Source organism: Wasmannia auropunctata, unplaced genomic scaffold (assembly GCF_000956235.1).
Source record: "Wasmannia auropunctata unplaced genomic scaffold, wasmannia.A_1.0 LD336055.1, whole genome shotgun sequence".
In the NCBI taxonomy this organism is placed as follows: Eukaryota; Metazoa; Arthropoda; class Insecta; order Hymenoptera; family Formicidae; genus Wasmannia; species Wasmannia auropunctata.
In genome coordinates this window covers 258,693-284,679 of record NW_012026835.1, presented here as the reverse complement: position 1 = coordinate 284,679, position 25,987 = coordinate 258,693, and the positions used below count along the sequence as shown (strand labels likewise).

Sequence of the window (25,987 nt, the reverse complement as noted above, 5' to 3'; positions counted from 1 at the left end):
GATTAATTTGTTTTAAATATAATGAGTAAAAAACAGGTATGGAACAAAGTTCATATGTTGATTGCAACTCCTTTATCGAGTGAGATTTAAATATCAAAGAGATGGCGCATGCTGACGTAACAAGAAAAAGAATGAAGTCGATGACGCAGATCTCTTTATTGTCTTCGATATTTTCAAACCGAAACTAAAAAAAAAAAATTCATATATTTCGTAATAAAATTAAGTCCTCCTAAATATGTCGTGCGAGCATGGGAATATTTTTCCGTGAAAAGTCAGGGGGAAATAAAACCAACGAGAAAGATGAACAAGAAGACTAACGTGTTCGAATGCAAAAAGCACAGCGAAGACTAGCTATTACGATTCTCGGTAAATGATGGGTAGAACGACATCATCGATCCTTATCGCGAGCTCGACTTTGCTAAAGAGAGCAGCAAGCCGAGTCAAGTTTTACCTTGCTGCCGGTTTACCCAAGAATCCTACGGGATGATAATGAGAGCCTCACTATCTCACGTCAAGCCAACCATAATTAGCTCGTTCGTAATACATGGTTGTCGTCGGCGCGATTAGTACCGTCTTCTTTCGCGAGTTTGTCTCGTCCTATCGTAAATTGCCGGAATTGGGTAACTGAACACGAGTTCTCTAATTGCGAGCAAGTTTCTAGCAATTCTACATAACTTTGCGTTAAAGTAATTATATTTTTTCTCAATATTATATGTGGTTCAATTCATTCTGTCGATTATTAACAGAATTTTTTTTCGCAAATTTGAATATGTTAGTATAAGCAGATTTCTAAGAGATGATAACTTTGTATCAGGATTAATGCAAGTTGTAATGCCATATATATGACTTATAATATGACAAATCTTTTTAAATTTTATTAATTTATAAAAAATACTACCTTCTTTCAAATTAATTATGAATCGACAAATACAGCTTAATTAATAATCGTAATAATTAGATACCGCAGTATTTTAATGGGGTAGAATTTAATTATTATAATGAATAATGGTAGAACACGCTAAAATAATAATTAATGAAATCTTGCGTCAGCGCCTACAGCAATATATGAATAAATCAATACAATGTATTTCCATTGGAGCAAAGTCCATATTGAAATGATATTTTAACTCCATTAGGATTATCTCCATTAGAGATATTCGTATTTATATATTTTTGGAAGAAATGTAAAGAGGAAAGTGAAAGTAGAATATATAAAATTTATTTTAATACTGCAATGATCTTTTTGTCTGTATGTCATCCAATATCGTTCTGAGTTCTTCATCTTCGAGACGTCCTTCGAGACTTGGAATGAGAGCTTTTGCTTCTTCTGGAGTTTCGGGACACAGGTTGGCTAGCGAGGCAATTTCAAATTTGTGTAGCTTCTTTTGCATCAACAAACTGTAACAACATAAAAAATATTACATTTCGCATCCTATTTAATTTATATACACATATATTTCGTGACGTTATAACATATTACATTTTACATAATACTCTATTTAAAAATGATTTATCTGTAATAAGTAAAATAATCTACCTTCTAACGGCTGCTATTGTCTCTTTATTTTTCAATTTTCCGAATCGGTTGGTATACGTTAAGCTCTTCATGAAAACTTCGGAAAATTCTTGTTCCTCTTCCGCTGATTCGTTTTGAGCTTTTCTGTGCTCAAGAAGCATATAGACTTCCGAGATCAACAATGTCTCTGCATTTTCAAATTCTGCGAAGGAATTTGTTACCTTCGTTATTTAAATAATAACGGAAATCTTAATCGAAATAGTAGGAAAGAGGTCTCTTTTGCAATTTAGTTCACAAATTTCTCTAAATGTTAATAAACTTTACTTATTAAAAAGATGTCAATAAATTATAATTACATAATTATTAATTATTATTTATATAATAATTTTTTTTAAGAAATGCAGAATTTTAATTAATATATCTTAATTCATATTATCACACAATGTTCCCTACTCGCGCGTCATATTTACGCACCGTGTCGATTACATTCAAATAGTCATTGAGGTGGCTTATTTATGTATCCCTTTTCCACCAAGAAATCATATATCTTTCGTGTTTTGTTCACATCAATTTTTAGGAGGATACGAGCCTGGGCTAATCTAAGATAACCATTCTTTTTGCTTTCCGTTATTAAGAGTTGCTTAAAATCTAAATAATTGGCGGGCACGATTCTCACAACGGAGCAAAGCTCTTTCTCGTCGGCGTTGAGTTTCTCGTATCCCAGTAAACCCTTTATGGCGAGAGGGGGCGCGGTTTTACGTTGCGTGCCTCCGAGAATCGGACTGTTACAGCTACTAGCAACGGTGTCGGGCAAAACATTTCTCCAGCTGTATTCCGGATTGTTCAGATACTGCTTTTTTTCCCGCTCGTTCTCCTGCCTCAGGTTACTTAGCTTTTGGAACATGGGTACGCTGTAGAAGTGCTTGAGCCCATTTCGCCTGAATTCCAGTAACCTGTTGATACGGTTCCTCAGCTCGCCGACGCGGTGGATACCTTCCATGAGGAGGTCAAATTCCATCCCATTCACAAGCTGCATGAATATCAGCAGTCTCTCAGCGAGCGGTCGCGTTATCGTATTCTCGTATCTCTGTATCGACGATATGACTTTGCGAAATGCGATTAGTCCGTGCTTGCGTATAATTCTGTGTCTTCTCGCGCGCTCCTTCAATCTGTTGTTGTACGCCTGCACTATTGCCGCTTGCAGAGCCTGCCCTAACTCGTGCTCATCGTCGCCCGGTTGAAACTCGTCGAATTCGAGATCGGATATCAGTGACTCCGCGTGATTATCGAAATTGACCTCAAAATCGGACCTAGCCGCGTTATAACCTGACAATAATCTGCCGTTTACCGTGTTCGTGGCGAATCTGGGCGGTTCCTCCAGGTCTTGCAACTTGTATGTGTAAGGTATCGGTTCGCAACCGAATAAGCTGGCTCTACTCTCCTTGATCTTCGGCAGACCGGGCAGCGTCTGATTGTCTATGTAGTGCTGCAAATAATGCGTCTTGCACTCTTCGGCAGACTTTCCGTGCATCCTACGCCTCACGTCTACCCAATTTCCGAAGCCGCATTGCTGCAGGACATCCAGCAACTCGAGCTCGTGCTTAGCAGTCCAACCGCTGCCGTCCATCAGAGGGAATTCGTTCTTTATAATCACGTAGTCGTGATCGTTCTTGTGCTCGTCGATCTCGCAGCCCTTGGCAAAGCAAGGTGGACATATCTCGACGTCGGTGCATATGGCGCAACGGATATAGGGTTCCGCGAGGATAGACCTGCACACGCGGCACATCGGATCTGAGGCAAGAATTTTGTCCTTCAAGACTGACACCTCGAGGTCTACGTCATGCTCAGATTTATCTGTCGGACTCAATAAACAGTCTGAAAGAGGAAAATCGTTACCTTAGCCTTGATACCGCTCGGATGTGCAGGCATTTTGAAATAACGTTAATACAAATATATTCTGCGGAATTGCATGAAACTGCGTATATTTAAGCTTCACAGCAAGAGTTAAGATTTAACAATGTGTTAATAGTAACACTACTATTATACAGCAGCAAGTTGCATTTGCATTTGCTCCATTTCTCTTTTTAATAGATAAATATCAGCAGAGTTAAAATGTAAGACAGTTGATTAGATTTCCTTTTTTTTTACAAGACCGTAACCCAGAGCTCGTGCAATTTCGAAGCAACTTACTTCTATTCTCACGTTGTCAACAAGTATCACAAAAGTGAGGTTAGGTACAATGTTCCTGCTAATTCATGAGTAACAGTTGGAAAATAAGTGTACCTTTCGGAAATTGCAGATCCGCCGCATCCTCCTCTGTCATATCCGTAAGGTTAGGGTTAGCCATGTTGACTAATTCTTACTAAATATGTCCCGTATTTACCACCGATAAAAAAGACGCTATGGTGCGTTCAACACAATCATGCTTCGTTCGGTCTGTCCTCCAAGGGCTCCAAGTCCAACTCCTCCAACCACGCATGCCCGACGTGCGTAGTCACGTGACACTGAATCACACACTACGCGGAGCAGCAGGAGTGCTTAGTGGCGCGATCAGGTGACAAAGTAACGAACGTATGTAGAAAATTTTAAACCAGCCGGTATAGAAGACTTTTATTATTTTCATATCTTTTGTTGAGAGAAAATATATATGTTAATTTTTCTCATATTCCAATTTCTTTATATCTTTAGATTTAAATGAAAAAAATTCCGCGCGTGTAATTTATTAAATTTGTTTTTTTGTATATATTTATTGCTTCGTTATTTTTTAAATCGTGCATTGCAACACGAACTTAGAGAGACAAAATTTTATTAAAAAATGAAATTTGCAAGAACATTCGCGTAATTTTTCAATAAGCTAAATATTTGCAATACAGTTAGCAGCATGATGCAAAATTTGATTAATTATATATTGTCACAGAATGACACCGACATGCATTCGAATTGCTTATATCGTTTTATCATTCTGTCGACAGAATGATAAAACGAACGACACCAGAAATTGAGCAGGTCTATTATTTTATAATTATTTAAACAGCATTATTTATCCTAATAACTCTGTAACATGTAAAATACGTCGGCATTGTATACGAGTACAAGGTGCGTCCTGAACAATAAACCAGGCGTCGCTTGAAAATGCGGGATAATTAAGGTCAAACGTAGAGCGATAACATCGGAATACCTAATCGAGAGAATCCGCGTTGAAATCATTAGTATGCACATTTGTCACCTTTCAATGAGAAACAGCGAACGTGAGACCATGAAAGAATGAACGTTTGCACACGGTTGTCAGCGAGGAGAAATCATTATCAGGATGCATGTTATTATGTATATCGCGACGATAATTTCTAACTTTCCCTTAAACACAAGTATGATACGTTTGAAAAAAGTATAAAAGTATTACTAAACCGACATCGTCGCGAAAAAGGTGAGAAGGAAATTATAATAAAAATCGCGAACGAGTTTAATTGCTTATAATATTATCGTCGAACGAATAAATAATACGCACGAACGAACAAATAATTATTTCATCCATTATGAATGAATGAAAATTCCTACATTATTATCATGTTTTCTCTATATGACTCATTATCAAAAGTGAAACTTTATGATGTAGGAAAATTCTTAACTGGCGGTGTATAAATTTTGTACTTGTTGCGGATATTTGCGTAAAATACTTGTTGTTTTTAAATAATTTTTGCGTGATACTCGGCACGAATAGCGAGATGGATTTTTAATTAGAAAATTATAACACTTTGTACAGATGTTCGAATATTTCAATTAATGTCTGTTATATAAAATTTTATTTTTATTTGTTACATTCCCTTAAACCCTTTCGCTGCAGCAAGATATTCGATTCAAGTACTTCGCGAGTATACGTAACAATACACACATATATTAGCTGACGTTTTGTGAAAGTAGAGGATAAAACATGTTTTAAACACGCTAAGTGGCTGCACTTTCTATGCTGCAGATGTGTCTCGCAAATAATAAGAACGGCGATTAATCTTGCGACTTCGTGAAAGATGAAATATCTTTTTGCAATATTATTCAACTGAGTACAATAATAATTCACTCTTTTTGAAAGCGTGCGAAAATTGATTATACAATTGAGAAACTGAATCTAGATTAATTTTTTACGGAGTTTACAAAAGAAATTAATTGTATCGCTCCTGCAACGCAGCAATTTTCGTCCGGGATATCCTATACGTTAAAACGTGGGGAATACTGTTTATCTTTTGCTTTCTATATGCCTCACATGCGCCCTACGATACGAATGTATCTCTCGAACCGCGCCATATATCCTTCACGCGACGCGTATCCTGGAGACAATAGAAACTCGAGCTATACACGAGGGAAGTTTGTTTTGTGTTAGTTCTCTCGCGCGAGCGTGCATTAATACGCGAAAAGCTCGTCGCTCGGTCGCGGTTGCGGGAAGTGTCGACGGGAGTGTTGCGCGCGAGAAGTCGATTTCCGTGTTTTCGACGGGATACGCGGTCTGCTTAAAAATGGAGATAACGCACGACATGGAGCCGGACTTCTCGAATACGAGGACGATACATTTCCGGGAGTTGATAGACAGGAAGGACGAAGATGTCAACTCGATACGTATCTTCGATACTGTTTACGGAGTAACCACCGTTAAAGGGTAAGATATCATTTGGCTCATAAAAAATTAAGCTTTAAGAGAATACTGCTGGAAAATTATTTAGCAAAGTTCGGGAAATTTTTTTTTTTAGAAACAATCATTAACCCTTTATTGGTCGCAATATACATATAATATTTGTATATTTATCAGATAAAAAATAAAAAAGTGTGAAACGAGATCCATTTTTTAAATATTTAGGTAATAATAAACTATATTTATATGTATTTCCTTTTAATTTGCTTTAACGGAAAATTACAAATAATTAAGAAAAGTGAATTAAACGTTGCATTTTTGCGATAATTTTATATTATTTTCTTGATTTATCAAAATTATATGTAATTTAATTCTTCTCGGAATGTAAAATTTTTTCAAGAAGTAATAATAATAAATTAATTATACATTATTTTCTTTTATAATGAAGTGAAATTTATTCTTCAAATAAATGTCAAATATAATGTGCGATATAATAGAATTCATTGAAATTACTTTGAAATGCAATTAATAAAATTTTCGGCTTACGTTTATTTTATAATAAGTCAAATATTTTGTGCGACGACGAAAGGTTAAAAAATTTAAAGTATTATAAAATACAATATAACTGTCTTATTCGATGTGGCGGTATAATTTGTTATGTGCATACACGCGGTTGCCTCAAAGTTATCGCGCAACGAGACTCAGATACAACATGTTGACAATTCGATTTACGCAGAAAAACGCAAGCCATTAGAGGATTGATGACAAGAAAGCAGTTTTCGCGGTAATATATTATCGATTGATAATAAATCATCTTTCAAACTATAATTAACTTTATAAGAAACGTCTCGATATTCTCTGTTAAATTTCTAGAGAATCGACGTAAGGAATAAATGCAAATTAAGGCTATTATTCTCCATTATGTTTAGTAAGTACGCATCTGTGTGCTTTATAAAACGTGTTTTATGAAAGGTGTTGGTAAAATTTACATCTTACATGATTGATACTTAAAGCGTCGGCGAATAATTAATGTTACGTCATCGCAAATTACATCCATAAACGTATAGCCGGCGCGCTGTTTCATCGACGAGGAAAAAAATTTCAACGCAATTTTAACAAAGTCTTGTTTTCGAATGTCGATATTAATTATTCAATTTGACTCGATTATGCAGGGTGGTCTATTCTTAGTGGTACAATTGAAAGGTAATACGCCATACGGAAAAAAAATACGTCAAACATACAGAATAAATTGATGCACATACTTTTTAGAAACTCATACTTTTTTACATTATATGTATCTCTCGAATCCCCCTTTCGGTTATATCAGTAATAACAAACCGTTCTAGATAAGATAAATAGCTGAAAAGCTTTTTGAAAACATCAACGACTCTCATTAACCGGATCCCGAGATCTCGATTTATTAATAACTGCAGTAAATTAAGGTGCAGATAACTGAGTTATTTTAATAGAATTATATCTACGTAATTAATCACCCGTGACGTTTTACTATTTCGTCGAAGCGTCAGAATTAATCATACCGGATCAGCTAATAGATACTTATTGTCAAGGGTGGACCTTTAAACTTATATGACTCCGTAAAATACGCAACTGCTACAACGCAACGTTAGTTGTATTATCGATTGTAAACTGTCAAACGCATCCTAAAATCAGTCACAACGTGACGTCTGGAGCCTAGAGATTTCGTAAAAGAATCCAATTGGCCCGACTAATACGGAGTTTGAAGGATCCCACCACGCGTGTTTCGTCTCGTTCCGCTCGAACATAAAGAAATGGCATCTCTCTCGCTCTTTCAATAGAGTTATTCAACCTTTTACGGTTCGGTTACGACTACAATTTATCTCATTAACATTGCCGCGAGCGATTTCACATAACGGTGCACGTACTAGCGTCGGTCGGTCGGTCGGTCGGTCGGTCGGTCGGTCGGTCGGTGCAGAAAGACTTCATCATGCAAGTAATTTATAGCCGAAGCTGCTATCGCTGATTAGAATTGCGTTTATCTTTTGACACTCTACCGTTAATTCAAAATTTATTGATATTTTATATTTTAATCTGGAAACATGCAATTATGCAAACTGTGTGTGTGTGTGTGTGTGTGTGTGTGTGTGTGTGTGTTTCTCGTATTAATAATTGAGAAGAGCAAGAGAGAATAATTTAAAAAAAAAATCGAAAGTAAACTTGGAATAATTCTTTCATTATAAACACTAAAAAATTTTTAAACATTCATCAAATATGCGCACGTGCAGGGTGCATAATATCCATGCACTGGATTAGGAAATTTACAATTTTATATGTATAATTTATAATATTGGCCATGTGCTGCGAATAGAGAGCGTTATTATATCTTCATTATACTTAATTTATATGCCAAAAAAATCTTACACGTGTCGATTTGTAATTTAAGCGAAAGATAATTCTATTATAATAGCGCAGAATTCTAAGAAGTTCTTCCCAAAGAACCACTCAATCACGAGACTTTCAAACTACCTTCATCTAAATTCAGGCATAGCCAGGTACCACTTAAGATCGATGGATCGATCGACTCTGCCTCACAAGCATGATCTTCTCTTCTTGGTTTGCGATCGCATCTTCGTTTCGATCATAATATTATGCTTGTCTATCAACGATCACGGAGCTTATATAAAAACTCTTTCAAAACTCCTCGAACGTCTACGCCTGTTGCAAAATCCCCGCGTCCTCATCATTCATTTTAAATGCGACAAGTTAAATAAAGTAAAATTAACGAAATAAAATGTAAGGCCCTGTAAAATTAGATTTAATGAAACATAACTGAGCCGACGTAAAATTTCTATTTCACTAAAATGTTATTGCCCTTTACAAAAAGTAACTTTTGTAATTTTGACGAGATACCACGTTAAAGTGGATCTTAAGTCCTTATGAAAATAACGCCGATGAATATTCATAAAGTGACTTTAGTTGAATCCTACCGGTATTCACGCACGCTACGATTATATGGCTCCAACGCAAATTACGATTTACGTAAGCTACCATGATCGATGATAGCGAGGTCGACTTCTCCAAAATATGGCCTTGCAAGAACGAATAAAACGGCAAAAAAAGGTATTCCCCTAGAAGAAGTCGCAGTCGAAATATATTTAAAAGTGCACAGTTTCGTTATTAAAAGCAGCGCTCGGTAAAAACCGACGCTCGGATAAGCATCAGTGATCTCATCAAAAATCATTCTTTTTTTTCAGCATCCAGCGGTTTCTTCTTATTTAGAATTTTATTATCGAAAATCGCGCTTCAGTGAATGTTTCTAAACATCATAAAACATCTCATTCCGAAAGTTTCAGATTCCTTATAAAATAAAGAAAAGGACTCTTGTATTAACAATTTTTTTTATCATTAAATAAAAAGTATTACTATATAACATAGTTCGTAATATGCTTAAATTTTTGTCTAAAACTCGCAATCACAAGTTATTATAAATTTTGAGAAATATAAAAAATTGGTATAATCTTACTTCATTATTTTAAAATTGAATTAATATAAAGAACCAATTTTTATAAGTTCATTCTTCTAAATAAATTTAAAAAAAAAAGTCAGTGAATATTAAGATGGATATTAAGATACAATCATTTATCATGCGAAAAGAAAACATATGAAAAGATATAATCTCGTATAATCATATGAAAACATATGAAAAGATATAATCGCGTATAATCTTTTTATGCTCAAACGATATATGTTATGTTATATTTCATATGTTATATATAGATGAGTTTCCTGTAGTCCACGGTGGCACTGCCATTAATAATTCAAAGAGAATGAGACTATGTTGCGAGACACACATGACGCTGGAGAACGCGAAACTACTTTCACCAGCTGTTAATCGACGGCAAACCTTTTTGCCACTGTTCGATCGATTAAAGCAACTTAGAAAGTTAACAGCGGCATCGATCGAACGCGCGAACTGCCGTAGCAGTTTTGTCCTAGCAGAAATAATTTGTTCCCGCACTTTAATCCATTACTGCACTTAGCGTGAAATGTTCTAACTCGTTGACAATTTTTTCTTTCTTATCTAATACGCAGACCGATGCTGCGTAAGAAAAATAAAAGTCACGTTTTACGTTGAATCACGATGAGTGGGTCCATATTCTCGCTTTTATTTGACATTACGTTTAGCGCTAAACGTAACCGCGTGATTTATTTGTTTAAAATGACTATATAATTTTAAATTTAAACGTGAGACAAAAGGAAGAACCAAGACTGTTATCTTTCCTGCAATGACAAGATATTTTTCCTCGCAGTCTTACGTTGAGAAACGAGGTTTGGATACTCGGAAACTAACTGTCACGTCCCGGAAGCAAGAATAGCTCTAATTTTGTTGCGCAACGTCACTCATGATTATCATGCGTGCGTTCGGTTTGCTCTTTGCGGATGTGTACGGAAATGTCAAATTTTTCATTGCACTCAAGCAATACGCGAAGCAATTTAAAACTTCTAATATTGAAAGAGCTTTAAATATAAGTGAAATGTATGATAAGTGATGGTGATATTTTGAAAGAAACTGATTTCAGTTCTAGGTATAAAAAGGCCAGATAATTTTAAAATAAAGTAAGAATATAAAAAAAGCCATAGAATCGTATCATTCTTGATATTTTACATATCAGAACCACAAATTTACTTTAATGTCTTTAAACGCCATTTGAATTACATTGATCTATGCTCGCATATAATTGCATATTTAATCATTTAAGTACTGCACACGTTCTGCTAGTTACTTTGAACCCTACTTATTTTTCGTACTACAAAATAATAAATTGTAACGTAAGATGTGACTTTAATTCCCTCAAAAAGAGGAGAATACTTAAGCCGCGGACGGTCTTCGATAAAACTCGCCGCTGCACATTACCTGAATCTAACGGGACAAGGCCGATAAACATTTGTCGACCACTGTGATGGTGGTGCCACTCCTAGTCAACTGCTGCATACATGTGAGAGATTGTGCATCTTGCACACATATTTGTAGGTATCCTTCGTATATAATTGACCTGATCCGATTTAATATGTATTAGGTCAGATCCTTCTATGAGAGAGCTGGACGTATCTTTATTATAAAGCCTAAAAACAGTTGGAGATTACAATCTCAACTTCCAGTTTGAAATATCTTATCTCACAACTTTCCCTTTTTTTCATTTGTAAGTATTGCAATGGCTTTGAGTGAAAAATTCTCGTGATGTAAAATGACAACAAAAAAGTAGAAGAAAGAGAGACTCTTAGAACTTAGGCACGACAAGTGCGTATGTAATGACTTCCTCATTAAGAAACATACATGAACATCAAGCATATTTAATTTAAAATATTTTTTAAAAATATAATTACGTGGCGGAGAAGCTATTTAAGTAAAATATTTTAGAAACAGCTATCGTCCACAGTTCGTGCAATATACGAGCAATATTTAAATATATGCAAATTATAATGACCAGCGGACTTTCGACAAAACCTCAAGAAATTTCTGATAAATTGATAATTAATTATAATATTATCGTGTATTTCGCGAATCAAAATGCGTATCCGTACTCAAAACTAGAATACCGACACCGACTGGTAACTGTTTATTATCGCATAGTATATCCAATCGCATTAAACATATACTAAAATGATTTAAGTACTGTTCTACAACATGTTATTTATAGATTTACATATCGATTTATGATCATAGAATAAGGCATAAGTTATGAGAGTCTGTCAATTTCGATAAAATACATTTGTTACGTCTCATATGTAACTACATAATTCCCAGATTTTAATAATTTATGATTTAATAAAATTATGAACATAATTTTTGCGAATACCGGATATGCGAATTAGTCTGTCAGATAGTGTTGATCACAATCATCAAATTTCGCTATGCCAAAATACGTCCACAAAGTAGAAACGTTCAAATCAAATCGTATTATATCATAGCATAACGTGCCAAAATTATTCTCGTTGGTATTACTCAATTAATTAATTTGTCAAATAGCTTCTGAGAGAGGCTTTCGAATGATGATAATCGTTAATTAACAAATTAATTTGTTTACGTGCAATAAACAAAGACAGGAGGTTTTGATGAGACAAAAAAAACAGCTGAACAATTTCAAAGAAACAGCTAAAGTCTGTTATTCGAGGACTCAATAAAACGAACTAGTGACTCCTTCTAGTCGCAGGCAAGTTCATTTACATTGATCTTAATTCGAGAGAAATGGAACTCGAACGGCCCCCGTATCAGATCATCGTTAAAATTTGACTTACTTCCAGACTGGCAGCTTGTAAACTGCGATCAGCCATGTAAATACGTTATCTTAGTCGCTAGATTTTTACCGTGTGCACTGACAAGTCAAGTGCATATTTTTGCCGCGATCGGTCTAATATCATTAATAAACTGGTTCGCGCGCGCCGACGAACGCCAAGTGGAATGAGATGACATGGAACACTGACCGGTTGACTCTGTTTTACGATTAGAGGCTGCTCGAGCCCAAGTACGAATGGTGTCGCCGATTATATTAGAAAGAGCGACCATTAACAACCTTCCGATATCGTTTGATAACGCGTGGTGGCGACCGTCCGCCGCGACATTTGCATATCGGTTACGGTGGCGCGAGACATGTACATCACCACCGGATTGCCTCGGGAGTCGCAAAACAAATCGTCGGCAGGCTAGAGAAACGTATACCTGCTTTATAATCGAAATCTCTTATAACTGTATTTCAAGTGTCACGCCGAGTGTACTTTCATATCTGATTGTACGGCGGACGGTGTGTGTTCACTCACCCTGATCGAGTAATACCGTGGAAACAAGGGCGTGTTTCGCAGCGATTATCCTCGCCACCGTTTACGTTTGCCGTATCAGGTTCGTTTCGTAGAAGAAATACAGAAATCCATCCATTTGCCGTTTTCCAATAATAGTTACCAATAATTTGTCCCAATATAATAAGATTACAGATTCTTAATATCTATCTAATCATATACATGCTTTAAAGTAAGTAACTTTAATTATATTTGGAAAAAAATTATTTTATGCTTGTATTTACATTTGTATTTTTTATCTCTGTCTCTTATTCTTTTCGAACAAAATATTGTAAAATGTATTCATATATTATAAGAATTTTTTTCATTTTACTTTTCAATAAAATATTAACGATCGCAACGCGTGATTTTAGGAAAAAGATTAGTATTTTTTATTTTAACAAATTAAATGAGAATTGGGAAAAAATGTATCCTGTATAATTTCGAAGAGGGGAATGACCGGAGATTAATGATAATCCTGCAGCAAACTGATTTTTCGGATTGTTGTCCCACTTTTCAAACTTCGGAATGATGATTTTATCGAGACTTTGCTTTGTCCAGATTTTTTAACACGTCTTCGCATTCCAATCATTTAACTAATGTCAATAAGTGTGCCAATAATGTTTCTTGTACGATCTGCGTCCCAAATCGAAGCGCGCCTGACATATCGATCTTTTTAATGCCACGCTAACGGTATCTCGTATCTCGCTGTTTGGACCGCTATCGCTATTGAATCGCGAATAGAATTGTATTTTTATTCAAAAATACCGCACGGGCGTGCAAAACGAGAAATATATTTGTCAAGAAATTTACATTCATATAAAATATTTCCCAGGAGATTTATACTTAATCATTGCAGATTGATTATTTGCAAAACTGCGTATAAGCAAAAAACGATCGAGAAATCTTTAATCTCGCGTGTATTTATTTATTCTCGTCTTATTAACTGGAAAGTATTTCATTCTTTCGTTAACTCAGCTTATTTTGCCGCACTATATCATTTCGCGTGTGTCTCTTGCAAAATAGAGTACTTTAACATTCGAGGTTACGTCCAGGCAATAACTAAGGAGTCGCAAAAATCTAAGCTAACTTCCAAGTGAGTCCTGCTCGCAACACGCAGAGATCGCGACACAGCATCTAGAGCGGATGTCCCATGTTCTCGAGAATATTGTCGCGACGCGGTTTATCAACTTTTTCTCTTCAACCATTGTAAGGCGTCAACCAATAATCAATGGAATTTCCTTAATTAATATCGGCATACTTTCATACTACCGTTCATTGACTTTATTCCAGTTTGACTTTCATCTTGCAGGCGTTTTCTTCGCCGCAACTTCGCCGGCAAATCTCATCCAGCTTGACAACGACGGCTGAACGACGAATGCCATAATGGCTCTCAATTGGATCCAATCTATTGTTTTTTATAAATACTTACAGAAATTATATATTGTTTTCTCTCTCTTTCTCTCTCTCGTTCTTTCTAAGCGCTTTATAAAACTAATCAATCGGTCAGTATGCCAATTGACGGAAATAATCAAGGCATTCTGAGCTTTGCTTCGAATGAAATAGATGTATCTAAGTAAATAAAGTTCGATATAGATATAAAAAAAAATAACGTACGTCATATTCTAGTCTGAGAAAAAAAAGGTTGTTCGTGATACAACAAATAATAGGGGGAAGAGCCAAATTTGGCCGAGGCTGGATGATGATTGCCCAATAATACTTTTAATTTTTTAATCTTTCAATTTCAGCTACCGTAAACTACACACTAATTACTGTTTATAAGAACGCAATTATAACTTAAGCTGAAATAATATCATATATTAAATTGATCTTAATTTTGATGATGCTGCTACAAGCATCCTAAAACATTGTAAAGAATTTTTTGCAAAAGATATTACCTCAGCTAGAATCGAATTCGGAACTTCCCATTTAAAAATATTATCAAGCAACATCTAGCCTCGGCAAAATTTGGCTCTTCCTCTTATTATTTAATTCTTGTACACGTACATCGGCCTTGTTTGAAATTTTTTTTTGTTAATTAACATTCGGCCGAGTCATACATTTTGCTCGCACAAAGTGCCTTATTCGTAATGAACAAACAAAGAAATATGCAGAAACGATGACAAATTGCAGAAGCATTCCTCGACCGTAAAGGTTTACACGAGGTTTCTACGCTACGCCGTGTAACCTGATTAGCATTCGCCCTTGGTCATTACCCTTAATAAAACTTGCACTGACTATACTTGCAATATACTCGTAAAGAAACTTTTGTCGCGAGGGAACGAAAGAAGGTGAAGGATGAACAGATCATCAAATCGCGATCATGCGTATCAATTGTTTCCTTTAAAGCAATATGGTCAACATCGAGGCAATGTTTGTACAGATTTACGTATAGGCTACAAATATAATATATTAATAATTTGGAAAACGTTTATAAAATAAATTAAAATCACAAAAATTAAGCAAAATGTAAAATTATAAGTATATGCAACAAAATGATATTAATTTAGTTTCACATAATTTGCGATTTAAGCGATATTTTAAAAAAACACTAACCAAGGTTATTTATTTATATCCTTCTTTCTCTTTCTTTTGCTCTCTCTCTCTCTCTCTCTCTCTCTCTCTCTCTCTCTCTCTCTCTCTCTCTCTGTTTACAAAATGAGAGAACATAATCCTATAAATTCACGGAAGTTATCCTTCAATTTGCGAAGCCATAAATCGTTTATTACGTCCTCTGCGATTACACGCGCGACTTACATAAGTTCAAGCCCTACTAACTGGAGTTCGGGAAAGCAAGATTTCCAGAGTGCACTATTGAAGAGTTTCGAGGTTGTTTCTGTAACGGAGGATTACTTACTACTTGCGCATAGTACTTTTGAGGAGTATACAAGTTTCCGAGAAACTCGGCCAAATTCATGCAAAACTACTGTTTATGAACTCATTTCTTGGTCATTAACCTTTAATATCCAATAAAATTGTGTCTTTTTTAATATGATGAGAGATTCTCTCATATTAAGGAAACTTATAGCTATTGTATTAGTGAGATTATTCACAATGTTAGTTGTAATAATATATTAATATTTTTTTGCAAATTTACAGTTGAAGGATATATTCTCGCAACAATGATACTTTATCAGTTTCGTTTATTTAATCAGAAAATGGATGAATAAATGTATTAGATGTCTCCCGATTATAAATAAGTCGAACTTATCACGTGCATCACTGAATTATTATATCTTGATATCCTGTCTATTTTAATATACTTACGTTACGATAAATGTATAATATTTAATTGATTATTTTCGATACAATATTTAAAAAAATGAGTAAGATCAAATAATCGATATATTTTGTCAAATATTTCTAAATAAATTACTACTGTATAATTAAATATAGAATTCATTGAACGCTCGATATATAATAAATTACATTGTTAACAATTCTTGCAATAACGTCGTGACAGGATTTACAAACGATTACAATTCTGTATGCACTTACAATTCTTACTGTAATAGATTTCTCAAAATTACTCATTTATAGACGCACGTGTGTCAGATTCACCGTGACGTTTCTCGAGCTGAACTGATAAATCCAGCGTGCCCAATAAGAAAATATTTCTTTGTTATTCAAGTCGACTAAATCAGTAATGTGCAGAGTTTAAACTCAGAATTTAAGAGCAGAACTCTATTTTCTTCACGATTTTTTATTATTCTATCAATACTATTTTAATTAATGCAATAATTTATACGTAATAGTAATATATAATAACATAAAAGATAGGTATTAATGAAATAATTTTATAAGATATAATTAGAGAAAAAAAGGGAGGGAAACGAAAAAGGAGTTCAATTTTTTCATAAAGAAATTTTTCCAAATTAGTTCGTTCGAAGATATGTAACTTATAATACCGCGAGAATTTCTTCAAACATATCTTACAATTAAGATCTTAAAAATACCGATTAAAAAAATGTTCTGACCAGGATATCATATTCTCGTTATTTGTTTATACTTTTATATCCCTTTTCTTTTGGGCTACCAAACGATGGATATGTTGAATATATATTCCTCGGATTTTCATGGTAATTCGTTCATACTGGTGAAATGTTCTCGCCGAGGGAAACGCGAGAACTTGCATACGAGAGAGAGACAGAGTGAGGGAAAGAGAGAGGACGCGGCAGGGAGGGAGAGGACGTTTAAATACGAGCAGAAGCGCGCGCGCTACTTCAGTCCGACGCTAACAGTCCAAACTGGTTGGTATCTGCATCTCGGAGGAAGGCAACAACCCTCCCTCTACTTTCTGTCTTCGATTTCTTCCAAAAAAAAAAAAAAAAAAAAAAAGATCATCGAACAGATAACGGAAAAATTAGTATTCTCCTCGTTTGTGAGAAGAACGAGGGAAACGTAGCGGTCACGAGGAGTTTCTGGTTGACGTCCCGGAAACGACCGTGGATCTCCCGGCTGAATTAAAAGTCAAAACGAAAAGAAGGAATACAGGACGGAAGAGTGTGTAGTTATGTGCTAGTGAGACTCGGGCAAAAAGATACACCCCAGCAAGGCATTAATCTAGTCACGATGACAAACAGCATGAAGCAAACGGTTATCAAGTGAGTTGCCGCAATAGTTAAAAACATTTGTTAAAAACAACATTTATTGGCGATAGCAATAGCGATTCTTTATGAGAGTATATTTCCCGAACCATTTTTTCACCCTAAGTGCAGTTATCTGTAGTTCATAAACGAATTTGATGTTATTCTTATGATGTAGTAACATGCAAAACATGTTCTATAACGACGTTAAGGAAGTCAAATTTAGGCTGTTTTTGTAGAGACTAAATTATTCATAGAAAATAACAATGAAAAAATATTTTTTACTAGAACGCGTATCGATTTCCCATTATTTGTTCCTGAATTGTAAAATTTGTATCGATATCTTAACATGCAAATTAATTTATTATTTAAATTTCAGAAAGAATAAAAAAATATTAATACTATTATATAAGCAACAGTTGTAGAAACATTCGGAAATTCTGCAAAACATACAAAAATTTTTGCAATAATCAATTGTCGTTGCTTGCATAATAGTATTTTTGTTTTTTTACTGTATATTTAGTTTTGTATACTTCTATAAATCTTTGAAACAATTATAATTTTTCTTGAAATGTTACAACTCTAATAAATTTTTATTTTTTTAAACGATTAAAAATTTAAGATTTTTCACAAATTAAATTGTAAAGCAAGCAAATAACAAAAGTTTCTTCTTATTTTTTTTGCGCAAACAACTTGCTACGGGAATGTCTTTTTAACTTTTATCTATATAAATGAGAAACTTATACATTTACATGGAAAAGACACGTGTCTGGCAATCGTAAACTGCTGACACGCTATCCATACTGGAACACTTTTTGCGATCTTTTTTTATCATTGTATTAGCAAAGTTTTGCCATGGACTACGTGCTTGCAACTTATGCAACGTTGTTAAAAACTGGTCGTCCAATGAAACTCGGTGAAATAAATCGGAAGAGTATTTCATAAGAGATGAAAGCGTCTTAAAGTCCGATAACGAATCGCGATTATTATAATGAGTATCAATTATTGATCAATGTATCCGAGTTCTTCTTAGAGTTTCATCCTCCTGCAGTATAGTTTCTTAAATAAAGAATTATAAAGCAATTTCACGAGAAAGACCGATACTTTTATGCAAAATAAATATCTTACGCATTGATCTGTTACAGTTTCACATCGAATCGTGATCTAATTTTGATTTTAAATTTTACTTGTCGAATATGTAAATCTGGATATAAAACGTGTAAACTTTTAAGTTTATTGCTGAATTTTAATTTCGAAGATACTGCTGTATAATACAAGTATCTGCAGACGTATCTATTACTCCAGTCATATCATGATGATTATATAAGTCATTGCTTGCAATTACAACAAGCAATGTGTAAATGAGACTGACACGATATCAGTCAACATCGCATTCACATCTCGCGAATTTACTCCGGTTTATTGTTATCTTGATTTATAGATCAAGATACCAATGTACCAATGTAAACTAATATTAATATTTTTGTAAAATAGTACTATAATTTTTCTTATTTTTATTACATAGTGACAAAATATTAATTTGTAGAACCAATTAAATTGTGCACAATAAAACTTCTATTATGTCAGATAACATATCTGAACGTTAGATTATTCAAACAGTTCATCTAGAAAGTAAACATTCAAGAACTTGAGACAGCTCAGAATAATTGGATAAATGTAACAGACGATGAAGTAGAAGACTGTTAAATGCGTTGTTACATTAATTATCAAATTTAAAATATAAGTCGTAATTTCTACAAAAATCGATTATCCGAATAATCTGATGTTACTTATATTTAATAAATCAAATATTGCAATTAGTATGGGTGGAAAAGCTGTTATTGCCAGGCCAGGGCATCCACTCAAGAATGATGATAATATTTTGACCAATCTAATCACTTTTATAAATATTAAATAAATTATAATAAAATCGATATAAGCGTGCAGTTAGTAATTATTTTTACTTTCGAGCCATATGTTCCATCTTATTAAACATTTGTAGTAGGCGGACATCCGTATCGGATCTGGAGCGTTATAACGTTTATCGGCTACCGTGGTAAATCGCGAGTATCAACACGAGCGAGTCTATTAAGGCTGCAGTTCAGCTATGCAAATGAAAGAACATGACATTTTAGCGCAACGAGAAATCTCGCGATTTCAATGCACGCAGGGACAGCCAGTGATAAAACGTACCAGGCGTTGATGTTACGCCAAGAACCGGCCGGCCATTGCGCCGCGCAGAGTAAAAAAAAAAGAGCAATCAAGACGTAAAAAAGAAAAAAAACCATCCTTTTGAAAAACTATTAGCTACAGCGAGCTTCGGTTACTTTAATAAATATTCATATAATTACGTGTCACGCCATTTCTCAACAATCTTGACCTTGCGCGAGCATACATACATAAAGAATATATCATAAAAGTCAGCAAAATACGTCCCTCCTCGACAACTTGCTTCGCACAGACGAAGACCGTTTATCGCACAAGGATACGAAAATTCATCTTGACTCGTAAAATCGTATAAAAAATTACAACTGTTACTTCCGAGCACAAAAACTTATTTTATGATTTGCGCGCAGTTGCAATTTGCACGCACATTACATACATTACAAAGAAACTTTAACCTTGGTTAATGTTTTAACTACAACGCTGTGGTTATCAAACGAAATTATGCATAATGATAACGTCGCCGTATTCTCGTTATTCTCTACAATAATAATGTTTCGAGCAGTACTCTTGAGAATTGCTTAGCTCAACTCTTTAACTCTGCAGTATGCCTCTGTGTGTATAAAGTCTATATAGTTGACACAGTTAGCAATTTGAATTATAATTGCTTAGACTCAATCAGAACTACGTCACAATTCGCTATACGTAGTAGTAATTCATTAGTTATTTAAAAAATAAGAAAAAATTACACTGTAATTTCACATGCAATTACATGTAATTAAAATCATGTAATTACATATTATATAATATCAAATGGGGAACACATTGCGTGTATGTTCACAGTCTTATATTGTCCAATTGCAAACGTATAAAAAGATTTTTTTAAATGTACGCGAATAATGATTGTGATACGAATCACTTTCCCATCGGACAGAAATTTTTTTGTGTACGGAAGTAATTTAATGCTGAGAGAGAAATGACGTGTCATGGCAGTAAAATATCGCAGTGGCAAAATAATATCAAACTCATGAACTCATGAGTATGATTGGTACGCACGAGGTGAAAGTCTCTTGCGAGGTACGAGCCGGGCATTGGAAGCGTTTACGGCTCATGGTGCAAGTTTACAAACGCTTGTATCGAGTTATTACGATGTTACGACAGCTGCGCCGTCGAGACGCAATATGTATGTAAAATTCGAGCGATCCCATTTAACTTCCTTGTCGGATAAACCAACCTTCGGATAAATCGATTTCATGAAAGTGTAAACTTAACAATGTATTGCGTGTGACACGTGCCTAATTATACAAATACTTTACGCATAGTGCACATAAATGCATGCATTGTCTTGTCTGCAATTGTAATATATTTAACATTTTTGTAATAATAATAATAATAATAAGTACAGTATTTAAGTAATTTGAGAAAGATTATATTGAAAAGATAATAAAATTACATAAATATATTATTTTGTTATATCACAAATGGTTATCTCCACGCGTACGTCTATCGCTTGTTACGTATTGTTTATTCGAGAAAGTAAAAAAGGAGAGAGTGTGCATAGATTAGAAAAAGCATCGGAGCCATGTGATAGAGATAAATTCTCGGGGGCTTTTTATCTGCTCCTTTCAATGTGGCTATAATGATAATTGGATATATTTATATCTCTCTAGCCTCCATATATATCCTCGAAACTTCGACGAAAGTTTTGATAAAAGAACGTCAGTTTCTTTTTCAACGTATAGCGGACATTATAAAGTTCCTCGGACTTACTGCTTCGACGGAAAAGGTTTTATTTTTTCTTTTACGTACAAAGTATAATTTTATAAAAGACACGAGCAGAGCAAGGGAAATATCATTCGTGTTGTGTGATGATTCATTTATGTTTTCTTCTTGCGAAAATCGTGAAGAAATCAACTTGCATAAAAATCGCTGACTTAATGATATTTTCAATGTGACCCAGAATTGCTAATACAACATTACACAATTACATAACATATGACCTATACAATTAGTGACCTACATTTTTTATACTTTTATATTTTTTTATATTTAATCTGGCAAATTTATAAATCCTTTAAAATCTTCTCTCTATTTCCATATGAATATTAAATCACATATATTTATTATAATTTATTCATAGGTTTATAAGTATTTCAATTTTTTCCATTCGGAATATTGCAGATTATCTCATTAAAAATCCTAAAATTTACACTAGGAAAGATGTTACAGCAAATACGTATATATTATTTATTATAATATTAGTAAATAAATAAAATACTTAGAAAAGATATGCTAATTTTCGGAACACACGTCGTAACAGTTGTGTATCGAGTTTCGTAAGAGTTACACCGTGTGCGAAAAAAAAATCTTTCGCGATTTTCAGTAACATTCCTTCGGCTTTCATAAAATGTGCCAGGCACGGTCAAATTGATATTCCAAACACGTCCAGTAAATCCATCACATTTGCCAAACAACGAGAATCAGAATTAATTTCGCGGTCTTAAAGAAGGTCTTCCTGTCTTACCTTGCGGTTTACGACAGTCGCGAATTGCAAAGGTCGGCTGAAAGACGGAAAAGTCACGCTAATCTGCACGCCAACTGCACTGCCGTAATTTGATAATTGGGAGTAAATTGAGAATAAAAAGCCCGTTCAACTTAAGCCGCGCGACCTTCTCCGTTGCGAAAATCTGCCGTTACGCCGTCGTCATCGTCATTATCGTTGTCCCGCGCCCACTCAAACTGGCCCCCGGTCGACCTCGTTGTCGTACAACGGGAATATCGAAAACACGCGAAAGCTCATGACACTCGTCGTCTGTCAAAAGTATACCTCACCTGCAATCCCGTTAAAAAAATTTGCACATATGATACTCACAAACACGTACGAATTTTAAAAGTCATGAGTGCTTCTCATTTGTCCGACATTTTTTATATTGAAAATATAATATGCTGATAAGATAAACGTGAAATTTTTTCATTTATTCATTTTCTTGAATTATGATAACATTTGGCATACGATTAATTCGGAAAAGATATACGAACAGTATACGAAAAAAATGTATATCTTAAATTTATAAAAATCCATGTAAAGATATTCTCTAAATGGATTCTCATTTGTCTGATATTTTATAATTAAAAATAATATGTTGATAAGATAACCATGAAGTTTTTTTATTTAATCATTTCCTGGAATTATAATGACATTTGGCATACGATTAATTTGGAAAAGATGTTATATAAACAGTATATTAAAAAATATATCTTAAATTTATAAAAATCCGTATAAAGATATTTTCTAAATAGATATAATTTTATTATTTTATTGTTATTTTTATCGTGTGTATTATATTTATTGATTTTTATTTTATTCTTATAGAAGTTTATTTTTATGACGAGTCGAATATTAGAATCTCTTTTTCACGCGTACTGTTATAATATAATTCAAATTAATATCTAAACAATTAAAAGTAGTATATTTTGTTTTATCAGAGTACAACGCAATACATTGTTGCGTCTCCTCATGCTAAACCATATTTCTAGCAAGCGACTCACTGGTGGAGATTGATTATCGCGCCGTGCATTATAATACTCGCGGAGTCCGGCAATGCGCCATCGTGTAATTTACGAGAATTGGAAAATGTACCGTCATCAGAACTACCCACGAGGAGTCGTGCGACGTCGCGAGTATGAACGGAGCCAAGGAATGAGACGAGCGAATAAAAAGATAGATCAATGAACTATATAACGTGTAGCGCGAGCCAGTCATTTAGAACGAGCCGTAAAGATAATAAGGCCACGATACTGAAAATATAACATGCGTTCGTCGAGATAATGAAATGATCGTTCATATAGAGGCCGAAGGACTCGGAGATTACGAGGAAATCACGAGCGGCAATCTGAGCAATCGGTATTTTAAATATAACAACTCTACTACTAATTCTCAATAAATCTACCTACATGTTAAGAGAGTAATACAAATCGAGAGATTAACTCGCCACATATCTTATTTTCTTGCTAATATTAATTAAAATAATTACTGCGATAATTAGACCTCTTTTTATTCAGTGCTAGATATTTCCCAAAGAAAAAGTTAAAAGTTATTAAAAATAAGTTATTAAAATATTGTGATGACTAATTCAATATAAATATCAAAATGTCGACCGTCATTTCTGTCACTAGTTGTTACGGATTAATGTTTAGCAACGCCGGTGTTCCCATTTCTAATAAAGGAATAATTATTTATACGATTAAAGAGGTAAACGCGGACGCATTCATTGCGGCTCACTTCCATTCTGGAATTAACGTTGCGCCAAGCGACACAATGTGACGGTATACGGCATTCTAACGTATAGAGGGAAGAGGGTCAGGTAGACGATTAAGAGGCGCCAGGTCATGGCACGTGAAGGCGATGTCACGCGCGTCTTCCTCACTCGTGCGTCTCTTCATTATGATGCAGCTCGCGCCGCTTTACCTTTCTGTCAGTCCTGTGGCGACACAGTTTCGCGGTCGCGTCGCGGTACTCGGTCCGTCCGGGCACACCAGGCCGTCACGTGCACCGGTGAACGTATCCGCGAGGACAGCGCGCTCGATGGAGGGCAACGGGGTGTTCCGATAACACCTATAACACGCGAATCGATTTTCCATGCGACGAGAGGCGTGACGACGATTACGCGAGCAGCGGGAATGATTTAGAAGGAGCAGCTTTGCTCCGCTTCTTAGTTTCCAGAAAGCTCGAAAATTACACTCGATAACATTGATAAAATTACGTAAGCGAATGTGAGATAATCTCTTATTAATTGACCTAATTCAGAAGTTCTATTTTTTAAATATATAGAAAATAAATTTCTTACTGAACGTAGTCCTTTGTCCTCCTTCTTTTTATGTAAACGCGTGAAATAATCGAGAAAAAATGTAGTTGATTCGTCAAATTATATAAGTTTTCTTATATAATTTGACAAATCAACCACATTTCTCGCTTCGTGCACGATTACACATGATGTGCATGCAACATCAAAGTTTATCGCAGGATCGCTAAAAGTACGCTCATTCTCACGTTCAATTATGTCGTCAGCTGGTGTTATTTGCAAAAATGCACGTGTCAGCGTGTCTGGAGAAATAATTATATCTCGTATAGTAATAACTTCAACATTGTGCTCGGTAATTATCACTTTTATCTCTATGAAGTTATCGAAACCGGAATAGATTCGTAAATTCTATATAAAGGAATGTGCAAAGTGGAGTTTTAGAAACATTACTAAACGGTTTAATGTATATACCATTAATCGAAAAACGTATATCTATCCTTAAATATAATATTGATGCAAATTATTGAATATCATGTTCTTTTTTTTTATTATCCTATAAGTTATATAAGTCTTAGGCCATTAAACTCGTGGCTTGAAATATTCTGCAACGCGGATATTGCTATCAACTCAACTGCGATACAGATACCATCTTATACGTACGTTAATTTCGCATGTAGTCGCCTCGCCGATCAATCCATCGCGATCCGACGATGGGGCTTGATTGCTTGGTTAGTGGCGCGACAAATATGGAATACGGACCGTAATCTCTCGCCGAACCCCGAAGGTAAATACCGCGAAATCATAGGATAATCATACTCTAATCCTTTTCCGCTACATCGTCGATACTTCGATGCGCAGTTACTTAAAAGCATGAGTATATATATATATATATATATATATATATATATATATTTAATAACAATCGAATAATGAATCGATAAAAATTTCCCGCGAACTTTTCTTTTCATCCTTATTCAACTGACTTATTGTTAGATGAAACAGTAATTAATTTTCCTCGTTTTCTGTCAAAGAAGTATCTAATTTTATAACATCTCAAAACAGACATCAAGTTTCCATTTTCTTTACTTATACATCATTTTACATCATATAAATGTATTAAGTATTAAACTCATAAATTTGTTAGGGTCAAGGCCGCGCATCAGATGTGGACGATACGCGGCATTGACTCCGATATTACGCAATGGAGGATATGCTTCAGCGTGTGTCGTTGCATCTCGGATGAGGTCAATACACCCATTGCATTACGCACGCTATGAGTTCCATTATATCCTCTCTATCATCCTAAGTACCTACATTCTCGATGTATTTACACGCGCACGCGGGTACGTCGCGCATTGTTCGCGAGATAAAAGCACATATGACAAAAATCAATAACTGCCATTGTAGATATTGTACATACATCGATTATATCTTGCGTAAATGCAGTCTGCACGTTCTGATTGCTGATATCAACAATTTTCTCTCTGCGTTT

At 34.8% G+C, this 25,987-nt stretch overlaps 3 protein-coding genes across 5 annotated transcripts in view; 1 reads left to right on the top strand and 2 right to left on the bottom strand.

The window, feature by feature from the left end:
- Window positions 1–1,223: 1,223 nt before the first annotated feature.
- Window positions 1,224–1,677, bottom strand: LOC105450892 (DNA-directed RNA polymerase II subunit RPB4). Its single transcript, XM_011690997.1, has 2 exons — window positions 1,538–1,677; window positions 1,224–1,398 (listed from the first exon to the last, which is right to left on the bottom strand). The coding sequence occupies exons 1-2, from the start codon at window positions 1,675–1,677 to the stop codon at window positions 1,224–1,226; spliced, it is 315 nt and encodes a 104-aa protein (XP_011689299.1).
- On the bottom strand, window positions 1,628–4,127 carry LOC105450770 (transcriptional adapter 2-alpha). The gene is made up of 3 exons (XM_011690771.1): window positions 3,800–4,127; window positions 1,991–3,391; window positions 1,628–1,718 (listed from the first exon to the last, which is right to left on the bottom strand). Exons 1-2 carry the CDS (start codon window positions 3,861–3,863, stop codon window positions 2,013–2,015), a joined length of 1,443 nt encoding a protein of 480 aa, XP_011689073.1. The 5' UTR covers window positions 3,864–4,127; the 3' UTR covers window positions 1,628–1,718; window positions 1,991–2,012.
- A 1,822-nt stretch (window positions 4,128–5,949) lies between these two features.
- LOC105450768 (membrane metallo-endopeptidase-like 1) overlaps window positions 5,950–25,987 on the top strand; it is a 30,204-nt gene continuing 10,166 nt past the window's right edge. For 2 of the 3 annotated variants that reach the window (XM_011690769.1, XM_011690768.1), the window contains exon 1: window positions 5,950–6,161. In XM_011690769.1, the coding sequence (XP_011689071.1) occupies window positions 6,022–6,161 (140 nt within the window). In that variant the 5' untranslated portion in view covers window positions 5,950–6,021. Of the gene's footprint in view, window positions 6,162–17,132; window positions 17,549–25,987 lie in introns of those variants that run through there. The other variant, XM_011690770.1, reaches the window with a different exon arrangement.

Excerpts from the sequence above, each read along its gene's own strand:
- LOC105450892 (XM_011690997.1), bottom strand. The coding sequence starts at position 1,677 with ATGCTTCTTGAGCACAGAAAAGCTCAAAACGAATCAGCGGAAGAGGAA. Across the intron at positions 1,399-1,537 it reads ACAATAGCAGCCGTTAGAAG|TTTGTTGATGCAAAAGAAGC; the intron begins GTAGATTATTTT and ends ATGTTGTTACAG.
- LOC105450770 (XM_011690771.1), bottom strand. The coding sequence starts at position 3,863 with ATGGCTAACCCTAACCTTACGGATATGACAGAGGAGGATGCGGCGGAT. Across the intron at positions 3,392-3,799 it reads GGATCTGCAATTTCCGAAAG|ACTGTTTATTGAGTCCGACA; the intron begins GTACACTTATTT and ends TTCCTCTTTCAG.